This window comes from Anolis sagrei, chromosome 1, assembly GCF_037176765.1.
Source record: "Anolis sagrei isolate rAnoSag1 chromosome 1, rAnoSag1.mat, whole genome shotgun sequence".
Classification (NCBI taxonomy): Eukaryota; Metazoa; Chordata; class Lepidosauria; order Squamata; family Dactyloidae; genus Anolis; species Anolis sagrei.
The window spans coordinates 95,390,599-95,417,493 of NC_090021.1; the positions used below are offsets into that span (position 1 = coordinate 95,390,599).

Below are 26,895 nucleotides of genomic sequence, written 5' to 3' on the forward strand. Positions count from 1 at the left end.
AATCCTAGTATAGCAACAGCTTCTGAGCCTTCATGCTGGCACTGACTGTAATTCCTCACTAAAGCAATTGTTGCATGTCTCCAAGTCATTTTCGACTTATGGCAAACCTAAGGGTTTTCTTAGAAAAAAATGTTCAAGGGGTTTTTTTCCACTGCATTTTTCTGAGGCTGAGAGAATGTGACCTGCCCAAGATCATACAGTGGTTTTCCATTGCCAAGCAGGGATTCAAACCCTGGTCTCTAGAGTCATAGTCCAACAAACAAACCACTACACCACTCTGCCACTCAACCGCAGCTCTTGTAATCCCCAAATCTAGAATTTTCCCACAACACTGGGGGAAAAACCAAACAAATGGAAAACACAAATAAAATGTGATTGCAAATCCTAACCTAAAGGTGGATAGAGGGGCCTCTCATATAGCTCAGCTGGAGATGTAATTTTGTGCTAGTAGATTTTTTAAAAATAGCAATTTAATGTATATTTCATGTTTTGTTCCACTTTCTTATTCTGATCAAGACATTACTTTGTATTTATTCACTTGATCGTACTTTGCACTTTATTGAACATTGCATTTTGTAGACTTTGAATTTATTATGCTTTGGAGCGAGCCTTAAGATTGTTCCAGTCCATCTCATCTTTCTCTCTCTGCCCTGACCACACTTGCTCAACATTAGCTAACTGAAAAACATGTGCCAGGACAATGGCCTTGTTGAGATGGAAGGGTGGAGCACAGCTATTAACACTGTTGTATGGTTTCATCTGGTTAATGAGTTGTTATATCCATCTCATTTTTGGATTTATGTTTCATTGAATTCTATGTTCATGAGCTATCTTATCTGTAACTCTTATGGAATCTATGTTGTGTGTGAAAAATGGCTTGATTTTTTCAATGAAGTAAACTAGTTTTGTTAGGGTGTAGATCGCCCTCCAGGTGATTTAGAATTCAACTCCCACAATTCCTAACAGCCGGTAAGTTGACTGGGATTTCTGGGAGCTGAAATGTACACAAGAACTTATGTATTATTCAAAACAGTACAGACAGCATTCTTGTTCAAATATGAATTTGGTTGCACAGTGAATGTCCAATTTTATGCATATAGTCACCTATTTGGATGAATAATATGCATACCAAAGTTGATAACTGAGAAGCTGTTCAAACAAGATAGGATTCTTATATACATTGCATCACGCAGTACGTATCTGACCAAATCAAATAATTAAAAATGAATTATTTGTGATGACAGGAGATTAACTAAAACTTCACTAACATCCTGAAAAAGAAAAGAACATCTAAAACATTACAACATGTGTAGAGAATATGCCATATTGTTAGGGACACCCTAGATTCATTTATAATTCAGCAGCATTAAACAAACAAGTTGAGGTTACTAGGGTGCTGCAAGTCCTATAAATTAGTACAAAGTACAAGTTATAGTAAGAAACAAGACAGCCAAGCCTTTACTTGCCTTTATTACATGCCTGATTGAACCAATCACTGCAGGTTCATGGGTTGTGCGTCCATCTTTATCATCATATGGCTCCTCTCCCCAAAGATTTGTGAGTTCCAGTTCTCCTTCTTCCAGAGGAATAGAAGGCCCTTCGAAGTTTGGCTTCTCATACAAAATCCAACTGTAAAATGAAGCAGGCAGCAAGTTAGAGCTAGTGGTATTTTAAAAATGCCTGACAGCCTATATACATGTTGCTTTCTTAAAAAAAAAAAAACCAATACAGGCAGTCCCTGAGTTACAAACATCCAACTTACAAATGACTCATAATTAAGAACAGGGGTGAGAAAATAGGACATGAGAATCTACCCCTCGTAAGGGAAATTCGCTCCTGAAAGAGTTATCATGGGGAAAAGGTGTCTCCACTGAAGCTTTCTCTCCAATCTTTGTTTCCACAACAAGCCATTTTTTTTCAAAATTCAATTACCACAGAGACAGAAAGTGAGGTGAAATCTTCTGAACAGGGTCACAGACAACAAAACAAACTCCACGGGGTTGTTAACCCTTGCCTATGCTATCCAAAGTTTAAAAAGATATATATATTTGGCTGGTGTTACACTTTAAAAAGCATGTGTTCCAATTTACATACAAATTAAACTCATGAACAAAATTACAGAATCTACCTTGTTTGTATAACTTGGGGACTATCTGTACATTACTAGCTTTTCAGAAATAGTACACAACAGTTTATATAAAATTATTATTATGAAAGACACTGGTACGACCTGCCAGAAGAGCTCCAACAGCGGAATGAGCTGTCAAAATTTTAAACATATTTGAAAACCTATCTCTTCCTGCAGGTGTACCCAACCAGTTTTAATCACAAATTTCAAACTTGTGTCTTATGTTTTATCTTTGTTCTGTTTATATATATATATATGTATGTTTTAATATGTGTATGTTATAGAATGTTTCAGATGTGGTTTTAGCGATAACGTAACCTGCCTCGAGATACGAGGAGAGACGGGTAAGAAATACAATTATTGTTATTATTGTATTGTCAAAGGCTTTCATGGCTGGAATTATTATTATTTCTATATTGACCACAAACTAGATAAAGGCTAATTTTGGTTTTTTAATAGAAGGAATTCTTATCAAGTTTTACAAGACACTTTATAGGAAAGAAAATGAAGCATTCCAGCCCTACATTTCCAAGTGAAATTGATTTAAATATATTAAGTCAATATAAAACAAGAAAAATGTAAATAGAGTAATATATATATATTAAACCATTCAACCAGTTAAAACATAAGTTTAAAATATCAAAATATGAGCGTGGACATTTTAAAGTAAAATAATCAGGCCCCAAAGGTTTTAACAAATAGCTATGTTTGTACTTGGTGCTATATTGGTGCCAACTGAATTTACAAAGCTTTCCAAAACCAGGGATGTCATACCTTAAAAAGGTCTACTGCTTCTCTGGTGGGGCAAAAAGGAGGACCCTCTAGCAAACTTCAATTTTTAAGCAGGCATTATAGAGGGAGAAGCACTCCTCTAGATTGTCAGACAGTGGGTTCAAAGGTTTTGTTTGTTTGTTGTGTCCTCATAATGTGGGATTGTGGTTATTAGGGGAAAGACATGATGGAATAAAATGAAGGAATAATTCACCATTGTAAAATTGCTGATTTGGTAACACTCAAAATATAAAACCTTTAACCAGATAGAAGAATAAATGTCACCTTAGATCCCATGTTTTAAAAAATTAACCATGCAGGAAGCAAATCCTGCAAGATCCTGAGAAATATATATGTCATTTGAGAAGCCTACAATGTAGCAAATGGAAACCTAACCAAGGATCTAGTGGACATTTGGTGGTTCTCACTTCTCCAAGCATCCTGTTCACATTCTCACATTGTACAAATTGTAAAGAACTCATTATTATTTGACAAGCAGTGACTGTTTATCCCTGAGACTGTATCAACAACTATGGCATCCAAGTTAAAATAGGCAATTTCATCTGCAGAGTACCATGCAAATTCTTCACAGTGGACTGTCTGCATTATCTTCTTGAAGGCCAAACAGTCCTTTAAATACAGGGGAAGAAGATATAACTAGAACTTGGGAAAGGGCAACACCAGCCTCAAAAGATGAAGCACAAGAAGGAACTAGGAAACAGAAATTCACAGCCAATTCCACACTATAAAGTCAGAAATGAAATAAGGTAAGAAACCTGGTGGTAGACGTATACAGCATCAGTCAAATCCAGAAAGTAGATCAAGAGAGCGGAGCCACAAATCTGTGTCAGAAGAAAGGTAGGAGACTATGCAAAGGAGAAAATCAAAGCAAGAGCAGATGCGCAGAGATGAAGCCAAGGAGGAATCTGGGGGAGAAATTGACAAGAAAAAAGGCACGAGGGAGGAAGACAGAGAGTTTTATTTATCTGGAGACCAAAAAAAAAAGAAAAAAAAGAGCCTGATCATCTTTACATTACTTTTGATCTATACTGAGTATGGGCACAATTTGTTCTCTTGTGCGCACCTATGTGTAGCTCTATATTCACAGAGGGAATCCTCAGAAGGGATCTGGTAGTACCTTCAGTCCACTGTATTACTAGCTTGGTGTGCTGCTGCACCAGATTCCATACAACTCATGTACACAAATAAAGAATTTTAAAATTATAGTATAAATTACGTATACTATTATTATTGTAATTTGTTTTTGCCCTTTAACAAATAGCTAGCACAAAGTGAAATCTATAATCATGCCTCATTTCACTTTTTTGCTTTGTTAGCAAGTTCTTTTGTCTTAAGATATCTAGATTTTATTATAATCATTTTGCACACCTTTGGCAGCCACAGGAATTCTATAATGCAGAACAGTTTTCACAGCAATGAGGAAACTGCAGTTCACCGGGCACATGCACCCCAAGTCCATTCTGCTCCCAGGGAGTCAAATGCTCCAAAATGCCTCCCAAACTCTCTAGTGGAAGTGGAGGCCCTTTTTTGAAATCTGAAAGCAATCAGTAAGTGACTTCTACTCATTTCTTGATGTTTTAAAAACATACATTGGCTCAGAAAGCCTAAAATGGCTCAGAAAACCCAAAAATACTGTCCCTTTGGAGGCATCTGGGGAAAAAGTTTGGCATTTTGAGTTTGTTTTGTTTTACAGGAGCAAAACAGGGTGGCCTTTCAAGGTCTTTTGGGGATTAATGTGGCCCCATTCCCTTCCATAGTTGCCTGCCCCTGTTTGTCACAGCAGCAGCAACACTACCATCACCATTTGTAATAACTATTGCTATTATTGTTGTTGTTATATATCCTGCCTTTCCCCCAAAACTGAGGCTCTGGGTAGTACACATATATTAGTAAAAAGAGAAATTAAAGTACAATTAGACTCAATAAAATTAAAAGCAATTTAAAATACACAAATTAAAAGACAAGAAGTACCAGTACAACCACTATTAAGTCTTTTCCTTATAGAATCACATTTCAAAGGCTGGCTGATTTTTTTTTAAAGTCTTCATCTCTTCATAATAAATCACAAGGAAGAAAGCCAGTTTAGCTTCCCTAAGAATGGAATTAAGAGATTGGGAGCAACCAACAAGATAGCCCAGTCACAAATATTTCTGTGACACCAAAAGATCTCATAGACATCACAATACATAGGCATAGATACTCCTTTCAGATAAACTGTACCCAAAAGGACCAGTAGTCAGTGAAACTATTGCAAAAAAAAAAGAGAGAGAGAGAGAGTGCCCTGTGCTCCCCAGAACAGCAACAACCAACAACATAAACTGTAAAAAGAACCCAATTGCTGCATTCAGCATTCAGTAAAATCAATATAGTCTTCCTGCTGGTTTTTACCAAAGATGGAAAGCAGTACTCAGAAATTAGGAAACACGGGGATTAGAAAGTGGATGTCATTTAGGATTACAGGTGGGCCTTTTGACATCTAAATGGGAAAATATGAACATAGTTAACAATAAAGGTTCTACATGCATTAGCTCAAATATTATGCTTGCTTGGACAGTTCAAAACATGCCCTAGAAGAAATTCAAAGTAAACTAGTTCAACCAAGATAGGCAATAAAACAGGCACAGGGCCAAACATACATTGATAAAACAAATGAATCATGTTTAAGCAGAATTAAGTGACTGGATTTAGAATTAGGGAAACATTAAGGAGGAAAAAAAGATCTTAAATACTTACCATCCTCGAATGATTTTAACAAAAATCACAGGTGAGAATACCCAAGACGTGCAATCCAAAACATCATTAAACACCTCAATGGTACTTTCTGAAGGACCTGGCTTGTTCACAATCACAATCTGTATTTAAAAAAATCACAAGCTGTTTTAATCTAACAAGAAAACATAGCATGGACAAAGAATGTCATAAACAAAAAAAATAATAACTTACCTTTCCAGGCCTAGGATTAATTTTATTTTGGCTGTTTCCTGAAAATGCCTGCTAAAACAAAGGAAGCAAACCATAAGAATTCAAACAAAAAATAAGATGTATTTTACTCCATCATATAAGTTAGGTTTACGAAAGTGAAATCTGTATTTTCAGTGTACTTTAATTTAAAATAGAATGTATATAAAATATTTTAGAAATCACTCTTTTAAATTTTCATAAGATTGTGCATTACTATACAATGGATGTCTCTTTGGGACAATGCAGTCCAGCATATTTGACCATTTTACTAATCCATCACCATACTTTTAAGTGCATAATGTGAGATATTTAACCATTTTATTTCAGCACTATTGCAGATATGAATTCTTAACCTGCTTTCAGTGCAACCATAAATATTTTCCTGTTTGTAAATAAACCAGAAATAACATGAGTTGCAAGGGAGAGGTGACTACAGAACTATACCTTAAAGTGCATACATATTTATTATACTATTGTCATCTCAATCATGAGATGACATTTTTAAATAATTAGTAATGTTTTGAAACCTTTTTTTAAATTTCCCTGTGAAGAAAGTATTTCTTTTAGAAACTACAGTGGCCATTTCTACATCTATCTATTTAATTTTTTTTTGCTCTATCATCAAAATTGTGTATATAACAAAAACATGAAGGTTCAATGTGTAAAAGTATATAATCAGCTTCAAACCAACCTCTATATCTAGGAAACTATTTGGTTCATATTGTCCAGGTTTCATCCAGCTTGAAAAACCGGTGTCAAGGTTTCCAAAATTTGGCATTTGTAAAATTCTCTGGTTCTTTGCGTCATCAGTTTGTAAGTATTTGTCTATATAGTTTGTAGCCTTAAAATCTGAAAAAGACTGAACAATGTGATAAAAAACAATCAGAGGCTGCTTACTAGGAAAATATATCTGAGAATGCACAGTTTTTAACATTTGGGGAGGTATTTGATGTCCGTTCTATTACCTCTGGCCTCTGAGCTGTATCAAACATTACAGGAGGTATTCCCAAGGAATCAGAAGTCTTCTGAGATGCAAATGATGTTGTGATTGTGTTTATAGAGGTCACAGATGGCACAAACACTTTTTCTTTTGTACTGGGTGACAATAGGCTTGAAAAGATGGCACTGTTCTCAAGTCGAGATCGCTTAACTTCTCCATCTGTACTATCCTTACTCTCTTTTCCATTTGTTTCTGGGAAAAGGACAGGATCAGCTCTGTTCGATTTTAGACACTGGAGAATGATGCTGTTTTCAGCAGAGGCACGTTTGGGTCTGACCCTCACCTCAGTTTCTAAACTTTGCAGCTTCAGCTGTAGGGATGGGGCTAGATCCTGTGGCTTATCTCTCTTCATTCCCAAACCAACAGTGAATACATTTGGATCAAATATTTTCTCTAAATTGTCTTCGTGAATTGGAGGCATAGCAAAGTGAGGTGCTGGAGATTTTGGAACCTTTGCCTTTTTCTTTTTCTGGGGTATACAAATAGCGCTATCTAGATTTTTAAGTGTTTCAGTAAATTTTGCCATATCGGATGGGGACTCACAAATGGGTTCTTCATTACCAGATTTGAGAACACTACAACTGCCTCTTGGACTTTGCTGTCCACTGATATTTTGCTCAAACATTTGTATATTTTCTAAAACAGTATTTGTCATATTATTATCTTCGGTTTTGTCTTCAGGAATCAGAGTTTGCTCAAATTCTGACTTTCTAGCTGTGAGGTCAGATTGCAAGAAACTCTTTTCATCTTTATTTGTGGAACTTAAGTCTGTTTTCAAATAATGTTCCTCTTCACCTTCAGGAGACATGGATCCAACCTTCACATTAACGTTATTATTTTGGAAGTTTGCAATCTCTTTACGCTGTTCTATAGATTTGTTTTCACTTTTGGGTTGCAGATTCTCCTTCATTAATTCTACATCCAAATTTTTAGCTGTAAGAATATCTATGTTACCAGTTTGATTAACCTGACATTCAGCAGCTTTTCCAACTTCCTCATTTGTTATAATGTTGGACTGGGTCCTTCCTTCTGACTTGATTTTTATATCTGAAGCGATTTCTTTAATCTTTGTGCCATTTTGCAATGTTTTCTGGCGGCTGTTTGCCTTGTTTATTGCTCTGTTAAGCTGTTCATTTTCAGTGTGCTGTTTCCCAAACTTCAGTTTTGCTCTACCAACAAATGTATTTGATACTGAACCTTTTTTTGAGCCTTCAGTAGATTGCGTGTGATTTGACTGTTTGTTTTCGAACATGGATATTTTATTGGCAATATTGAAGTTAATTTTGACTGCTTTGTCCACTGAGTCATGGTCACTTCCTAAATCTTCCAGGCTTTTTGATGTTTTAAGGTTTAACTCAATCCTTTTTGGTTTAGCTGGCCTGGAAAGTTAAAATAATAAAAAAAAAGAATTACATTGCACTCTATGCCAATAATATTTCATTTTAATGTGTTAAAAAAAAACAAATCTATATAGGTAATCAAATTATGGTGAAATACTTCTAATTAACTCTACCAATTGAATACAGTGGATCTACTTCAAATTATTCAGCCTTATGGGCCATATCTTATTGGCCTCTGTGAAACATACAACTCAGTAAGTAGGATTGGAGACCACTCTTCTTGGGATTTAAATGCAATCTTATGCTGCACTCAAAGAAGAATAGCATTCAAATTATGGGAAATACCGCATATACTCATCTTTATTTTATGTGTAAGTCATGGCCAGATTTGGGTGCAAAAATAATGGATTTTAAACCATGAATAAGTCAAGGGTTGAAGGCTTTCATGGCCAGAATCACTGGGTTGCTGTGAGCTTTTCGGGTTGTATAGTCATGGTCCAATAGCATACTCTCTTGACATTTCACCTGCATCTGTGACTGGCATTATCAACGGTCCTCTGAAGATGCCAGCTACAGATGCAGGCAAAATGTCAGGACAAAATGCTACTAGAACATGGCCATACAGCCCGAAAAACTCACAGCAACCCAAGTCAAGGGTAATTCAGTGAAGAGGGGAAACAATCTCAACTCTGTGAGCCAGCTGCCCCTATTTCCCCATTTTAAAAATCCAGAAGCTGTGGTGGAGAGAGTAAAGGTATTGGTGCTTCCAAGAGTTAAGGTGATAAAGGGTTTTTTTTTGTAAGAGTTAAGGTACAGTATTCAAACTGACCCATTGATAAGTTGGCCCAAGTTTTTTGGGTTGATATTTTGACTAGATTTATAAATACATAGGGTAATACTTCCACTCTTTTCTGTGAGAGGCCATATTTGACCTTTTGTGTCATTAATCAGAATGCAGGCAGAAGAAAACAACCCAAATGCAGAGAAGCAGGAAAAAGTCTTATGGAAAATGATTTAAATTTAATTTTTACAGAGTTATTATTTACTATTTATTAACTTTATTTATACCCCGCTAACATCTCCCGAAGGACTCGATGTGGCTTACAAAGGCCAAGGCCATAACAAACAACAGCATAACAAATACAACAGTAAAACTCATAAAGCAAATAATAAAACATCAAGCAAAACAATAAAACACTAAAAACATGACACTATGACGCATTTAAAACCTAAGGCTGGGCCAAATGTAATGGACAAAATTTAAAAAGTGCTGGACTTGACAGGTGAAATGTAGAGGTTTTTGGAGGTAGGTGCAATGTGCAGACAATCCTAAATATCTAAAAAAATGCATTTGGGACATGATGCTAGGAGTTCCTATTCTGGAAAGGCACACTGGAACAGCCAGGTCTTCAGGCTCTTCCTAAAGATTGCCAACGTTAGGACTTGTCTGATGTCCTTGGGGAGAGAGTTCCAGAGTTTGGGGGGGGGGCACCACAGAGAAGGCCCTGTCCCTCGTCCCCACCAAATGCGCTTGCGATGCAGGTGGGATCATGAGAAGGGCCTCTCCAGATGATCGAAGGGATCGTGTGGGTTCATATATGGAGATGCGGTCACGCAGGTAGGCGGGTCCCAAATCGTTTAGGGCTTTGTAGGTGAGCACCTGCACCTTGAATTGGGAACGGAAGATGAACGGCAGCCAATGGAGCGCCTTAAACAGGAGGGTTGACCTCTCTTTAGGTGGCAAATGAGAAGATGAAAGGAGGGCATAAAATGTCATTAGGCAAAGATGAGCCAGAAAAAAAAAACCTGTCCTGCTCTACAGCAGGGGTGGGCTACTGTACAGGGGCTATTTTCCCACCCTGAAGTCTCTGGCAGCAAATTTCGGTGCACCCAGAGTGACATATCATTTCAAGTTATCATTTTGCCCAATAAAAATTTAAGCTGAACAGCTGAAAAAACATTCCAAGAGCAAGACCATTTAAACAGTGGAGGAGTTTGCATCGGAAGGGGAGAGTTCTCCTTTGATGGAAGCCAGCCATTAGGAATGTTGAAACCTGTGTTACAGAACCTGAACTTAGCTGGATGGGGGACTGAACAGGATCTTCAATATCCCTTCCAATGATAAGTTCCTTTTATTAATGAATATCCCTCATACAGTAATGTACATAAATCACTGCATAAAGATTGCTTATGTCTTTGCAGTAAATTTTACTTAACTCAAGCAAACAAAAAATCCACAATAAAACAAAATATACAAATATATGATTAGAATAGGGAACAACTTCTTTTAGAATAGCAACAGAAACAGTTCAAAAGGAACATTGTATTTTGTAGCTGAGAAATATTCTGTGAACATGCATGGAATTCTTAACAACGCATTTGTTTTACCTTTCACTTTAATTTTAGGTCCTATATTTTTACTGATTTACTACTACCTTAGTTCACTCTACTTTTTAAAAATGTCAAAATAATCACTGTAAACTCTCAGTGGATGTGACTTTTTATAGAAACAATTACAAATATCTTTTTCATCTTGCAATCATATTGAATAGATTGCAACCATGTTTTTCTTTTGTCAGATATTATATCCCTCAGAAAAGAGAAGCTGTTCCCTAGATGTCTGAAGTACAACAGGTTCAAAATCTGCATGCTTCTAAAACCCCATATAAAATACTAGCTCTTTAGAAACTTCTATATCATTCTCAATGTGCATCCACTTCACTGACTAGGAGAATTTGTGTCATTTCAAAACTATTTAAGATATCAAAAAAAAAGTGAACAGAATCCATATCCAGTCAATAAACTGCATTTTAAAACTACATTTTGCATAGAGCACTAAATATTCTAGATGGGACCACCAATCTGAGTCCCAAACTACTCAGAGTTACAATTTCAAGCCAGCCAATGAACTGGACTGGAATAACAATGAAACTTGTGTCAGTGGAGCCACTGACTATTTTATGGAGTTTTCGTCTTAACTCTGCCCCCTCCTCTATTAAACTTGGCTGTTTCTCTCACTTTTTGGACATTAAATAGAAAATGTCAGAACACACACATTCCTTTAACATTTCTTTGTACCATTCTTCCCTCCCTCTTGTTGGCTCTGAATGCCCCTACTTCTCCTCTCGCCACATTATTTAGATTATAATGAAACCAAGAGCCTCCAGGGTGTCTGTGGATGAAGAAACCCATGCTGTGTGTGAACTGACACAGGGTAAGTATGATGTTGTCCATTCTTGTATTCCTGGATTTAAATTATTGAGGCACATGATGCAAAGGCACAGATGAAATCATCATTAACTGTTCCTGTCATCACCAACATTTTAATTAATTTGTATTTTAAAACAATGTGAATTAGTTCTGGTGGCAATTGCTTCTTTGAAGTATCTTGCTCTTTTTTATCCATCTCCTATATAGTGATCCTTTGCCTTAGTAGCCAAATCCTGTCTTCTCTCATCCCCCAGTTACATTCTTTGTCCTTTCTTAGTCCATGTGGCCTAATAAATTTGCCTGGAGTAGGCCTCTTAGCCCGTGTGGCCTACTCCAGGCAAATATATACAAATTTCACTGGAGGTAAGTTCCATTGAAAGCAATACAACTGGATTCTGAACAGACAGATATATTTCCTCAGAAGTAAGAAGTAAAATAAAAATGGCTTTTAGAAAAATGACATGGAATAAACTGGACTGTATGAAAACCAGGAGTCATTAAATATGCATTTAAAAGTGAAACAGAAGAAAGGATCATTTTATTCTAAACAAGGATCCTTTTGTTGAGATCCATAAATCAGATCACTATGACAAATGTAAGGGCATATATAAGTATCATTTATTTATTTCTCGCATTTCTATCCCATCCTTCTCAACCCCCAAAGGGGGACTCTCCAATCATGGGAAATAAGAGGCCACAGCAAGCCTGTAAAGACCAAGCTCTGAGCTTCAAATAGGATTAGGGAAGTTTGGAGTTTTTAGAGTAGTTGCTTTAATGCCCTTTTCCAGGAAGCATGTTAGTAGACATTGAGGGAAACTGGGTCCTTCTTGGACCTTTAGTCTGGTCTACTATATATTGAAGTGATCCTTTGGAGCAGTTTCTTAAACAGTGCTCCTCCGGATGTTTTAGATTTCAGTACTCACAATTCCTAACCGCTGGTAAGCTGGCAGGAATTTCTGAGAGCTAAAGTCCAAAACACCTGGAGGAGGAAAGTTTGGGAAACACTGTTTTGGAGAAAGAGATCCAAGGATGGATACAGACTATCAAAGAAACAAAAAGACGAGCTAGGAGTAGAGAAAATAAGAAAACTTGGAATGCTTTCATATTTATGGAAGACATGATGTAAATTCTGTACTATAGCATGAACTTGACAAAAAGCATAAGAATTTTATTTTAGTTCAGCACTCCTCCACCCCCTTGTCATCTGCGAATGTATGCCATAAGATGACTAAGGCGTTGTTGTAGGGCAAGAGCAACCCCCCCTCTGAATTTAGTGAAAATTACACATAAGAGGATTAGCATGTTATGAAAAAGAGCACATCCACCAAACAAATAAGAAATTGAGAGAAACAAATTGAGGACATAATTTCTGCTTTACACACACTGGTCTCACATCGCAATGTATGCATGTACTTACTCATTCATTCACACTTGGGTAAATAGATTACTCCATATGCAGGTGAACTTTTTGTTTTTGTTTTGGCCAGGCTTAGATGGTTGGCTATTCAGGGGAGAAAGGCCTGTCACAGATGCTACAGTATTTATGTTCGCTGTTTTATTTCTAATTCTAATGATTATGTAATTACATTTTAAATTATTGTTATGAAGTTAGTTTTTTTATCTGATTTATCTGGGGTTTTAAAAAAAATCATGCCACCTTGAGTCTGATTAGAACAAAAGTGGAATCATTATCACCATATTTCCTGTTTGAAGAAATACATGATATAGAGACATTCCACTAATATATATTTAATTAAAAGTTGGTTTCCTCTGAGTTGTTATGGTAGCAGTTGATTATATAACGGTGTGATCTAGATTCCTGCAGTGTATTTACCTACTCAACAGGTAAAGCATTAGTAAGAGAATAGTAGCTGAGCCAATAGAATGGGAAGACCTAATTTTTCTGATCAGAATTATTTGACATCACACGATCAGTCAATGACTGAAGACCTTGAGGACTGTATTCTGTTTAGCTTATTGCTTTTTTTGTCCCTCTCATTTGTGTGAGAGAGCAGTGACTTCAAGAATTTTCCAGCACATATCTAAGAGCCATGCTTTTATTTTATCGCTTATTCATATCTGAACTGTGTCAAGGCTTAGAAATATCAAAGAGATACAGAACAGATTATGATTTTGAGCAGGAAATGTTTTAACATAAATAAATAAAAGAATAAAGAAAACATGGTCATTTAGCTCACAGTCTTGAAAAGATAGCATATTCTTTTTGAAGCTGAAAGCAAATTAATTGAGATATCACTCCCCATGTCATCCATCCCTGGTAATTTCTGGTCAAAAGGGGGTTTGTTGTTTAAATACAGTGTCAAGCAAGACAAAACCTTGCAAAATCTGAGAGAACACTGTACATATTTAAAAAAAACAACTTAAATCCCCTCAACTCCATCTCTCTGTAGTAGCTAACATAACAAATCAATGAAGATGGATGCAAAGGATGTTTAAACATAAAATATGAGAACAAATACTAAATTTTCCCACTACCATTAGCATAACTGCACTGCCTATTGTTTTAGACAGCATAGCAGAAAGTGGTGTTGACCCGTATTTGACAATTAAATGGAATTTGAAAAACAGAAACTTCACTCTAATTTTAGGAAACAAAACAATAGTCTAGATATCTTGAGTTATCTCAGAGATAGGACACAAGTCTAAACATGAAATTCAGTTATCTTATACATCTTAGACACATAGTTTGAATGTAATTTTATACAACATTGTGCATGAAACATAGTTTCCGTCCACTAAATTATCAGAATCCAAAGGTGTCACTACCTCAGACACCCATGTGGGCAGTTTGGGGTATTTTGGGATTCTGGATAAGGAGCACTCAACATGCACTTTGCTTTTTTGCATTGAATTAAGTATGAAGAGTATACAAAATTAACTTTGTGGATAAAGACCAGAGATTTCTCCTTTCAGAAATATTGTTGCACAACTTTAAGTAAACTGACTGAAATCCCATTCAAGACTACATTTCTTAAACTAGAGTAATATCAAACTTTTAAAATGAAAAGGCAAGTTACACTGTCTATGAGAAAGGTTTGGTTTTTTCTCTCCAAAAAATAACACTTGACAGATTTTTAAAATGAGTTCACTTGTCTCTAAAATGCAGCAAGGGGAAAAACAGTTGCTGAATAATTTATGACTCCTATAATACAATACAACATAAAATGACTACAATTATAATTCATAATCTCTTCTGGAAACTATGCTAACAGATGTGTCCAGACTGGTAAAACAACATAAATACAAGCGGAGATATTTATACTTTATAAATTAAAATATCATGGATAACAACAACATTATCCTGCTATGCATGTTACATGGAAGTACATCCCAATTATTTCAAGGAGATTCAATTCAAAACAGAGCAGCTATTTTAGAACCTATCTTGATAATGTTTTCACAGAACTACTGTATTAATGGGACTCAGACCCAAATATAAAGACTTGCAATTGTGCTGCACAATCCTATGCGTATTTACTGAGAACTCAACCCCATTATATTCAGTGAGGCTTACTCTCAGGCTGAGTGCACAGGATTTTTGCTACCAGTATATGATAAATAAGGATGAATGGGTTTAGTTCAAATCTTTGTTTCACTAGCAGGAGCTTTACCTGAATAGAGTTTCACTCAGGGAATTTCCTTGAGAGAGGAAGCCTAGGACAATTACCCCCTATTCTTTGTAATCCATTTCATTCTCCAAAAATGTTGTCTAGAGAACTAGGTGCCTTCCAGAATAGTGGGATGTACAGAAAAATAAATGCTGGAAATTCCCTGCTGTCATGACCAGGATCCACCAGTATCTTTCATGAATGGAAGAAGTCCTTTGTTCACATAAGAAGAAATTAGGATTGAATCCAGTATTTTTGTAACTGAAGCCACAACTAACCTTACTATTCTAATAACACTCATTAAGAAATCTGCTGTGGGTGTCAACAGAGGATGAGGCTATCAGTAATTCAAGGCACATCAAATAACTAATCAATAAACTTATGTATCACTTTCCAAGTTTTAGGAAATAAAGTTAACAATGCAATGCAAAATCAAAATAACAGAAGTGATTTTAATTTCCTTGAATCACACACAGATATTACAAACCATTTATATTTTTCTATAACACTTCATGGCCTTATCAAAACACATGGGGGAAGGATATCTTCTGATGACTAATCTGTATCTCCTCAGGAATACAATGTGATTCTCACTCTCATTTATAAAATGCTTTGCCAAATAAATCCATAGGCAATTCTTCCTTCCTCCATAAAGTGATGTATTTTTGGTTAGCTCACAAAGCTACACTGAAATGAAGTCATAAAGAAAGTTGAAGAGATTTTAGAAAGCTTAGAATCAAAAGAAGCTAAGTATCTATAGGTCACACAACGCAGTTCAATAGAAACCTTATACACTGTGTTTAGAAAAAAACAACTATTTTCCTAGAGTCAAATCCAGCCTGACAGCCCTGAAAAAAAATCATAAAACCTTTGAAGTAGACTTCCACCTATCCATGCTTAAGGTAGCCACTAACCATAGTGAGATATGAATGAATGTGATACTTCAAATGATGAAGCACTTCTTAATTTAATGTTTAAAAACATGTTTGAATTGTAAAAACTTTAAAGATAATTGTTACAACTTTAAAGATAATTTATATTTCTATTGGAAACAAAAAGATAACAGAAAAACTATTCAGGTAAGTTGGTGAAGTCAAAGTGATCCATAAACAGCTATTAAAGCTTGCTCATTCCTTACCATGTATATACTTGTTTTAATTAAGAAATGTCATCTTCAGCATGACATGGTTTTAGAAATAATTAGCGTACTTATAAGTTGTACGCTAAGGAAAGAAAGAATAAATGAAAAAGAAACCACAGATGTATATTTTACATAATGAAACAAAAGGTTTTGCAGACAACTGTGATCTGATACTTCCCACTGATATTTTCTAATGTAAGTGCAAATAGTGATCTACAGTGTCCGTCCCCCGTCCCCCCAAATATGATGGGGGCTACTGGCCCTAAAGACCTATACAAAGCGCCTAACATACTGTGAACATCTCAACTTCTGCAACAAATTGTTCTAGAAATATATTGAGCTGATATGGACATTCTATATGGGATTTTTAATCTATTGAATATTTAACTGTTTTCTTTGTTTGGATGCTAATTGCATTGATGTTTTATTATTTTTATTAGATGTGACAATGTTTATGATGGTGCAGTTTATTTTTACTGCATGTTATGTTTCTACTTTTTATATGTATTTCGCTGCTTTGAGTTCTGACCAGGGAGAAAAGCGGGAAATAAATAAATAAATAAATAAAGAGGGAGCCTTAAGAATTATAGGATTGCTACCACTGATATTAAGAAAAGAAGGGTCATATCTGCAGTCAGTGCAATGATAAAAATTGTAACTATGTTGATTATGTGCTTCATCCAGCTTGCCCCACTCATGTAGTTGTGAAATGTGATAACTGTCCATAGGCCACATCTACACTGTCATATAATGCAGTTCACAGAACTGAGCTGCTTATGGCCATCTACACTGCCATTTAATTCTTATGGCCATCTACACAGCTTCTGACATTCAAAATTAATTAAGCCATGGCTAATAAAGAGTCGAGGAATCTGAAGCAGCTTCAGAATTGTCAGGGTGCAGTGACATGAAGAGAGAAATGTCATCTCTAAAGTTACTGCCATGACAGCAAATGGCAGCAACCATGTGCTTCATTCAGGCAACCATTTTGTCTTTTTAATCAGGCAATCGTGGCAAGTGATGATTGTGCAAAGGCTGCTTGAGCAACATAGACTATCACCTGTGAGAATTCACTGTTCCTACTGGTAATACACAACTCATGGTTTCTGCATTGTTATACATATGCAACTGATAGAATCAGTTTTGCGTTTTCATTGCATAACTTGGTGTTTTATCTATTTTTTAATTATGGAGACAGTTCTTGTATAACTCACATACTAATCTTGTAAATGTCTGTACTTCCCATTTTTGTGAATTGTTGATCCCAATAGATTTTCTGCAACAAGCCTGTTTTACTGGGAAAGTATCATAAAAGGTATGCCATTTTATGTCCAATTGGTATAATGACAGATACCTAGGTATTTGATTTGTTTGCTTTCTATGAGAAAATCTGACACTCACAAATGGTTTAACGTGGTCCTTTGACAAACTTTTAAATTCACTGTTAATTTTCTCTACAAAATAAATCAGACTTGAAAAACTACTGTTATTGTATTTTTCTAAGTGCTTGGGAAATCATAATGCTTTGTATCAATTCAATACTGCCTCCCCTCACACAAGTTAATCCATTTATTAAGGACTGGTGGAAAGGCCTTTCTGTTCATGCATTATTCACCACGAAGCAAATTAAAAATTCCACTAGGACATACTTCTGCAGAACTCCATGTGATGTGTAGTTTGGCCCTCAGCCAGCTACTTTTAACAATGCAGATGGAAAGAGATTTGTTGCCATACAAAATGTTGTTGAGGGCACCAATATGAGTATAATTACAGTTGGCTCTCCACATCTGCAGGTTTAACTTTCATGGGTTTGATTATCTGAAAATTTGATTAGTGTGTTTTCCCTAGGAATCTGTAGGTCCTCCCAGCACAACTTTATTGTCAACTTTTGGTGGATGTTGACAACAAAGCTGCACTAGAGATTCCTTGAGAGAACACGTCTAGGCCTTTTTAGGTTTTTCAGCAGGGTTCTGTGGTCAACATCTGGTAGAAGTTGACCATTGAGTCATGTTGGAGAACCTACACATTCTAAAAGAGGTGTTATCTCAGATATATGTTTTTCCCCTAATTTGTGGTTCTTCCACTTTCACAGGGGTCCTGTGCCCCCAAGTCCAGCAAATGTCGAGGCCTGGCTGTATTATCCTCCCAATCTCTTTACTGTGAGTTCTAGCTTCTCTTGAGCAAAGAAAAAAATTCGCAACAATGGAGACTATAATGTGAAATGAAGTGCTCCAACAAAATTTTGTTCCAAATGGAAGCTAACAATACAAAAGTAGTCTAATTATCTTCAATTACGTGAATCCTTAAAAGTATTCACAATGGTAGTAAGCCCTGGAAGGCAAGAGGAAGAAAAAGAAAACAGCTTGGAGGCAAACAGCATCAGTACACGAGCCTTGAAGTTTCAGTCTAAAAGTATCACTTATATCACAACAAGAGAAATCCAGACATTTGAATAGATAGCAATTACAATACATGCTTACTGGCTGATTTAATTAAAATTGCTTCAAGAAATATACTAATTGAAAATGTAAAACTACTTACAGGCTAACTTTTGTTGTGACGGTTCTGGAAACATCAAAGCTTATATTTCTCTGTTTCACTGTGCCCAAATCAGAGGACTTTTCATCTGTAGTTCCCATCTCACCATTTCGACACTTGTCAGTCTGCCCCAAACCACTGCCATCAGTGCTTTTGGGAAAATGTGATACTTTTGAGTCTATTTTCTCTTCAGAAAGTGGCGAAGTGCTTGTAGGCTCTGTGGGAGAAATTTTGTAAGTCACCATAGAGCTTTCACTAGAAGATGATTTCTCTGATGTAGTGCTTTTAGATGTTGGGTTACTACCTGCCACACCTTCATTTTGTCTTTTGGTGGCAGAATCTTTGCCTTGACTTTTCAAACCAGTAGGTGAAAGAGGACCTGCCTCAGACTGATTCTTTTTAAGGGATTTCTTCTTGCATGGAGATGAAGCTGAGGTCTGCTGTTTGTTTTTATCTAGCTCTGTTTTATTAAGTCCTTTGTGGTTACTTCCAGTCCTTGTGTCATGGTTGGCTGTGGGATAATTATTCTGTGGAGAAGCTTTAGCTTTTCTTTCAGAGTTGTTTATTTTTTCTGATGTCAGATCTGAAGAAATACTACCAAAACCAGGTTCTTCTTTGACACTATTCTCAGCCACATTTCTATCCCCATTTGGCACATCACTGGAAGACTGAGATTTCCTCCTCTTTCCAGACCTCCTTGCTGCAGTTTTTTTATCCATGGCGTCTGTTTTACTACAAGGCTTGTCTAACGTAGCAGTCTCTGTTTTATTTGAATTTGGTTGCTCTGTTTTGTGTAGAAAGATATCTAGTGTCAACACTCTGGAAGGGCAAATGTGCTCAGATGGCTTAGATTCCAAACTAGAGAACTGGTCATTTGAAGCTGCATAATCTGATCCCAAAAATGGATGCACATCCACTAATTGCTTGTGGTCTAATATGCTGTGTTCTAGATCTTCACTGGATGTGTTAGCTAAAGTTTTGCGGAAGTCTGGGGTTGTGGTATAAGTTGTATCAGTTACAAGCTCATTCTCTGCCCCCAGTGTCTGGAGTGAAAGACTGCTACTAAATACTGCATCCTTTATTGTCTCATTACTACTGTGCCATTCAGATGACCATTCACTGTCAGAAGAAATCCCTTTAGTATTCCATTCTGAAACAATGTCATTATACAAAGGAGTCAGGTCCTTATTGTAGAGATACTCATTTCGGTCGTCAATGCTATTTGGTGTCCTTGACTGGTTCTGATCATAGGCCTGGTCAATAAGAGACTCTTCGCTTTTAGACAGATCTTTTATGTCATCAATATCTAGTGATGCCAATGGAGCTAAGTTCTTTTGAGGGGATGCAGAATCGGCACCTATAATTTTTGGCCTCAAAGCAGGTTCTAATGTGTTTTGACTTTTTTTCCTTCTTCCTGTTGTAAAAAAGTTTCCAAATTTCCCCAAAACTGGTTTCTTTTTGTTTTCTTCCTTAGAAGACTCTGATGTGCGGTTTTTGGACTAAAAAGAAAATCGGAAAAAAGAAGAAAGTCAGAATTCAAAGCAAGGGTATTTGGTACACATTTATTTCTACTATAAAGCATGTGTATAGCCAAAGAAATGGGGAGGTGCAATGAAACTCATTGAATCATAGACATGGAAGAGACCCCAGGGACCTTCAGTCCAACCCCTTGCCATGCAAGAATACAAAATCAAAGCACTCTCATCAGATGATCATCCAGGCTCTCCACCATTCTTTCGAAAGGGCATTTTTACGAGTAAAGAACCATGTCTACTCAGAAGTTAATCCCACTGAATTTAATGGTAGGTACTTCCAGGGATGTGGGTGTAAGGCTACAAACAGAATGGCCTATTTACGCATGCCATTAGAAAAAATAATCAGTATCTACTTGCCTTTGTGTACAATCCTATATTTATCTGGGAGTAAAATAAATCACTGGGATACACTGGCGAGCAAAGGATATCTTTACCAATTAAACTTCTACAGCAAGTCAGTACATAGGTCACATTCTTGATAAATATGAATTTTATTAGCTGCATGCAGATTGTGTCATTGCAGCAGTGGAGTGTGTGGCTCAGGGCCACCCTTTTCTCCTTCAAGAAAAAAAAATACAATAGGCTCAGGTATTCTGAACTCAAAGCAACCAGAATGCTCAAGCAACCAGCAAAAAATCAAACTGAAGAAAAATACTTTAAATCAGTGGTTCTCAACCTTCCTAATGCCCCGACCCCTTGATACTGTTCCTCATGTTGTGGTGACCCCCAACCATAACATTATTTCGTTGCTACTTTATAACTATAATTTTGCTACTAGTATGAATCATCATGTAAATATCTGATATGCAAGATGTATTTTCATTCACTGGATCAAATTTGGCAAAAATAACCAATACACCTAAATTTAAATACTGGTGGGGTTGGGAGGGGGGTTGATTTTATCATTTGGGAGTTTTAGTTGCTGGGATTTATAGTTCACCTACAATCTAAGAGCATTATGAACTCCACCAATGATATAATTGAACCAAGCTTCCCACACAGAACCCTCATGACCAACAGAAAATGCTGTTTTCTGATGGTCTTTGGAGACCCCTCTGACACCCCCTTGCGACCCCCTCAGGGGTCCCGACCCCCAGGTTGAGAAACACTGCTTTAAATACAAATTAAAATACCTGTATAATATTGTGAAACGGTATTACATTAAGTTGTCCATATTTGTCTTGGTTTGCTTTTAATTACTGAACTTCAATAGTAATATCAAGCCAATACTGGGGTGATGGGATGGGATAATACGGGGTACAGTATTAGTCAGGCTTATTTTAACAGTAACTCTCACGCAACCAGAAACTGCCGGTATCCAGCATCTACCAATCCCCATGGGTGATGGTTAGTTGAGACTCTGCTGTAAATATTAATTCTCTGAGCCACAGCTTGGGTCTGCTTCGAGAGAACAAGGAAATGCCTTCCTCGGAATCAACGAGGTCTACCGTTTCCTTCGATGCCAAACTCCTTTCCACCCGGGTCCCGCTCGAAAGCCAACAAGGGCGAAGGCGGCGCCCGCATTCCGCAGGACGGCGGCGCGCAGGTGAGGCCACGGCGCCCCGTGTTTTCCTTTCGGAAGGAGTCTCCCGCAAGCAAGGCAGCCCTCGAGGGCCCAGGAGCCCCTCCGGCCAGGTCACGGGCCACTCGGGCCACCGCGCGCTCTGCCGCAAGGAGCTTCCTGGTTTCGTCCAGGTTCGCGCGCTTTCGCGCCTCCCCCCCCCCCCCCCCCCCCGCCTCCCCAAGAGTGCGCCTGGTAAGGTGCGCCTGGTTGGCCTCCTCCGCGGGATGTTCCGCGCGCCCCTCCCCACAGCCCCCCCCCCCCGTGACTTACTGCTCCCGGTCGGCTGGGCTGCGCTGCCCACCCGAGAGCGCCCGTCCCGTCCTTTTCCCTCAGGTGACTCTCGCCAGCGGAGGCGCCAAGCGTCTGACGGCAGAGCCCGCCTCAGCCTAGCCTGCCCCGCCCCGCCCCGCCCCGCCCCCGCCTCCGGCGCCCACCGCCGCAGCTGCCGCTCTGCACCCAAGGCAAGCAGGCAGGGACGGAGGGAGGGCGAGAAGGAAGGAAGGAAGGAGGGAAGGAAGGTGGGAGGGAGGTCAAGCCAGAGGGCTGGTGGCTGCGTGCTCCCAAGTCTTTTCTGACCTCTGGCGACCCCGAGGCGGGCCCCGTCGCAGGGTTTCCCTGGTACGGCTTTCCTCGAAGGCCGAGGGAGCCTCCCAACCCGGCCTTGAGCTTCCAGGGCTGAGGGGCGACGCCACGCCTTGCTGCCCAGAGCCCTGCTCCCAAGACCAAACCTCCGCACAGATACCTGCAGTCTAAAATGCATCACCAAATGCAGCTCGCTCACCGGAGCTCCAGCAAACAGAACTCTCAGGTTGTAAATTATATACCTGTAGATACAGCTTTAAAATAAATATTATATTTTATTGGGTCTCTTTTTAAAAGAGATCTTGAGTCTCTGTCTGAGTCAAGTATGAATGTTGCCACCTGATTAGCATTGAACGGCCTTGCAGCTTCAAAGCCTGGCTGCTTCCAAATACTAATCAAGGTGGCCAATTGCAACATTCATACCTGCCTCAAGCAGACAAGAGTCCTTTTTCCCACCCTGGACATTCTACAGATATATAAACCCCACTTACCTAGTTTCTAACAGACCTCGCAACCTCTGAGAATGCCTGCCATAGATGTGGGTGAAATGTCAGGAGAGAATGCTTCTGGAACATGGCCATACACCCCGGAAAACTCACAGCAACCCAGTGATTCTGGCCATGTAAGACTTCGACAACACAGTCCTGTATATTCCTGACCATGCTCAGACTGCATGCTTTCCCTCAAAGCCAAAGATGTAATGTCATAGGACATGTGGGCAATCCAGGATATTCCTGGACTGCAGCAGCATCCATCCTTAGTAATGCTGATTCTGAGGGAAGCAAGTGCAGGATAGGGCTGCTTGTTTGAGGGTGCCAATGAACCAGGTATAATTTTCCAAAGCACAGAAGCAAAAGGTCTCGACAGGTAGAACAATGCCCAGGAAATGAGGTATTTTCACAGGGCTGGTTGCCTCACACAAGTCTGAGCAATTCCAAGTGCTGCTGCAGCAAAGCCTCACAGCCTGTTCAGGACAAAAAGATGCCTCAAGCAAAACCAACTGCTTTTGATGCTATGGTAGAAAGCCAACAGTTCTTATTGGGTATTTTGAAAAAAAAGCTAAGGCAATGCCAATAAACCACATCTGAAGTTACCGCAATTATAAAACGCGACTTAAAACATGTTATTTCAAAAGAAGTTTGGTATGATAAAATGGTTATTTGTTTTTAAACAAACTGATCCATCTGTGGAGAGCATCAATTTTATCAGATATCAGTGAAAGTATTCTGAAGAAAATATGCTACTACACATCACAACATAGGAGAGAACTACACATGCAGTCTGCAAAGAGATGGAATGACATATGCATAAATCAAGACCTCAAATTAGAGAACCAATCATTCGTTTCCATTCTACTTAATTTACTGTTTTGCTCACTCAACTCACTGAACTGGTAAAGCCTTAAGTGATGAGCAAAAAGAATAATCCCTGGCAAATGTATATTTTATTTATGCCAGATGGGATTTAGCCTCACTGAAATGCAAAGCAGGCAATGCAAAACCAACACAAACATCTGATGCAAATTTGCACAGGAAGATAGTATTCTTGTTCCCATGAAAGCCTTTTTTGTCACAAAATAATGATTGTAAAGGCCCAAGACAGCTAGAATGATGTAGGTTTGAGCATTGGTCTACAATTCTGGAAATAGGGCTCCAAATCCCTATTCAGCCATGGAAAACACTGGGTGATCTTGGACATGTCAAACTTAGCCCCAGTGAAAGGCAAAGGCAGCCTTGCTCTGTACAAATCTTGCTAAGACAACCCCATGGATCATGTAAATGTTGTCGTTGTTTTAGATGCTTATGTATTGTGTATGTTATGTGTGCTGCACTTTGGAGTGCTTTTATGAGCCACACTGAGTCCCTTCAGGGAAATGGTGACGGGAGCTATATAAAGTATTATTATTATTATTATTATTATTACTTTACTGACACAAAAGCACAGTATGTCACAGCAAACAAGATCTATATGCTGGATTTCGTATCACAAAATCACAAGTCGAACACTTCCCAAGCGTCTAGGACTGTGTGATGTATTTTTGAATGATGCACGCAGATCCAAGTAAGGTGGCCTTTTGCAGTTGACAGATCGTGATTTTGTTGATGTTTATTGTTTCCAAATGCCGGCTGAGATTTGGAACCACCTGTACTGGTTTATGCCAGAACCTTTGCAGTTCGATTTTGAGGTCTTGATAGCAGCTGAGTTTTTCCTGTTGTTTTTCCTCAATGCAGCTGTCACCTGGTATGGCGACATCAATAATCCAGACTTTTTTCTTTTCCACAATTGTGATGTCTGGTGTATTGTGTTCCAAAACTTTGTCAGTCTGGATGCGAAAGTCCCATACTATTTTTGCATGTTCATTTTCCACGACCTTTGCGGGTTTATGATCCCACCAATTCTTTACTGTTGGCAGGTAGTACTTGTGACATAAGTTCCAGTGAATCTTCTGGCCCGGATTCTTTCATGTGTGGAATTCCCCTGTCTTCTGAGTGTTGCACTTTATTTACTGTCCTGATTTTTGAGGGTTTTTTTTCATACTGGTAACCAGTTGTTGCTATAAATATATTATTATTATTGCCTTAGGGTCTCCATTGGTCAGACATTACCTGGAGGCATAAAACTACAAGTGGCTCAAATGATCTAAATAGCAGGTGATTGGCACTTCTGCTCACCTAACTAAAGTTCAAATTCAGAGGCCCAGATCTTAATTCGTAACCTGCCTCTCCTTGAAAGCCACAGAGAAAAAAAGATGAGAGTCCAAAGGGTGTTTTGAATGCTCAGTTTAAGAAAAAGATGAAACTTTCCACCCCCACAAAATCAGACTGGAAAAATATAACACTAAAGCCTAACTTTCCTTATCTCTTAGTTGTAGATCAGATGCATATCTATAGGAACAACTGGTTACCAATATGAAAAAAACCCTCAAAAACCTGGACTGTAAATGAAGAACAACACTTAGAAAACAGGGGAATTCAACACATGAAACAATCCGGGTCAGCTAACATCTCATAACAAAGGATTCCCTCAGGCAAGAAGCAGCCTTGGCTTTGAAGCGGCAGGGTTATTCAATGATAATCAAGGTGGCCAATTTCAACATTCACACTTGCTTCCTACAGGCAAGAGTTCTTTCTTCCACCCTAGACATTCCACAGATATATAAACCTCTCTTGCCTAGTTTCCAACAGATCTCACAACCTCTGAGGATGCCTGCCATAGATGTGAGCGAAACGTCAGGGGAAAATGCTTCTGGAACATGGCCATACAGCCCAGAAAACTCGCAGCAACCCAACTGGTTAATCATCTCTTCAGACTTTTCTTTACAGATGACATTCAGTGTGTACAGATTCTCTCTTCAGCACTGCCGCCCCTTCAGCAGAATGGACAGCAAGAGACTGGATATTTTGGGTGCTCTTAAGCCCTTTCTTGAAATCCATGTCTGCTCTACAGATGAGGGGAAAGAATCACAGGAAGAGTGATATCTCAAGCCCTTTTTTGAAATCCAGGTCTCCACTGCAGGCTGAGGAGGAGAAAGCATTGTAGGAAGATTGGTATCTTAAGCCCTTTCTTGAAACCCAGGTCTCCTCTGCAGACTGAGAGGAAAGCATCACAGGAAGAATGGTATCTTAAGTAACTCAGATGCTTTTAAATCTAGGTCTTAATGAAGGATATAAGGACAAACTATGCCATTGCCTAAAATGATGGGATTGGGAGGCGAATTCCCCCCATTGTCGCCAATGGAGGGAAAATAGCCAGATTTTCAGCTGCGAAACAAAAACGCCCTGGAAACATGCCTGTTTTTGGGAGATGCCTGAAAACAGATATGGGGGGCTTCCGGCATCCAGCAAGTAGAAACGGATTAAGATTCACCCGAAAAGCACAAGCCTAGTATAAAGTGTACACGTAATAAAATCCATAAACCACAAGAGTGAAATTCATACTCACATGACAGTCTAGTCTTGAATAAGCAGTATCCATAAGCAAACACATCACCTGCGTGGTGCTTTGAGTGCTGGAGTAGGACTCTAGGAAACCAGGGTTTATCTCCTGCTTGGCCATGGGAACCCACTGGGTCACCTTGGGTGAGTCACATACTCTCTCAGAACTAAACTTTTAGTTTAGTAGAAATGCAGACATCTACCAATAAATGCCTTCAGTGGATTCTACACTCAGCTTGTATCAACCTGCAGTGCTAATAACATGTGAATTGAATTGGGGGGGGGGGGGAGGTTAGCAGACTAGCCCTGTTAGCAACTTCATGATCTCAGCAAAATATTTCTTGCACTCTTTGCCTTATTCTTGAGATATTTGCCTTATTACTGATATACTGTCATATAGTTGGAAATAAGTATATCTCTGTGTGCAAATAAAATGAGCTTTTTAAAATAACATAAACTGGTCAAGATTAAATACTATGAAGTAACACTATTTTAATAGGATCTTAAATTTATCAAAATTTTAGGAGTAGGGAAGTGGAT

The 26,895-nt window shown here is 38.3% G+C and overlaps 1 protein-coding gene across 5 annotated transcripts in view; it reads right to left on the bottom strand.

The window, feature by feature from the left end:
• CRYBG1 (crystallin beta-gamma domain containing 1) overlaps positions 1-26,895 on the bottom strand; it is a 129,869-nt gene that overhangs the window by 31,918 nt on the left and 71,056 nt on the right. For 2 of the 5 annotated variants that reach the window (XM_060753110.2, XM_060753112.2), the window contains 6 exons: positions 18,743-20,238; positions 6,847-8,260; positions 6,573-6,740; positions 5,864-5,914; positions 5,654-5,772; positions 1,467-1,629 (listed from right to left, as the gene is read on the bottom strand). In XM_060753110.2, the coding sequence (XP_060609093.2) occupies positions 1,467-1,629; positions 5,654-5,772; positions 5,864-5,914; positions 6,573-6,740; positions 6,847-8,260; positions 18,743-20,238 (3,411 nt within the window). Of the gene's footprint in view, positions 1-1,466; positions 1,630-5,653; positions 5,773-5,863; positions 5,915-6,572; positions 6,741-6,846; positions 8,261-18,742; positions 20,239-21,722; positions 21,783-22,108; positions 22,211-26,895 lie in introns of those variants that run through there. The other 3 variants (XM_060753113.2, XM_060753114.2, XM_060753111.2) reach the window with 3 other exon arrangements.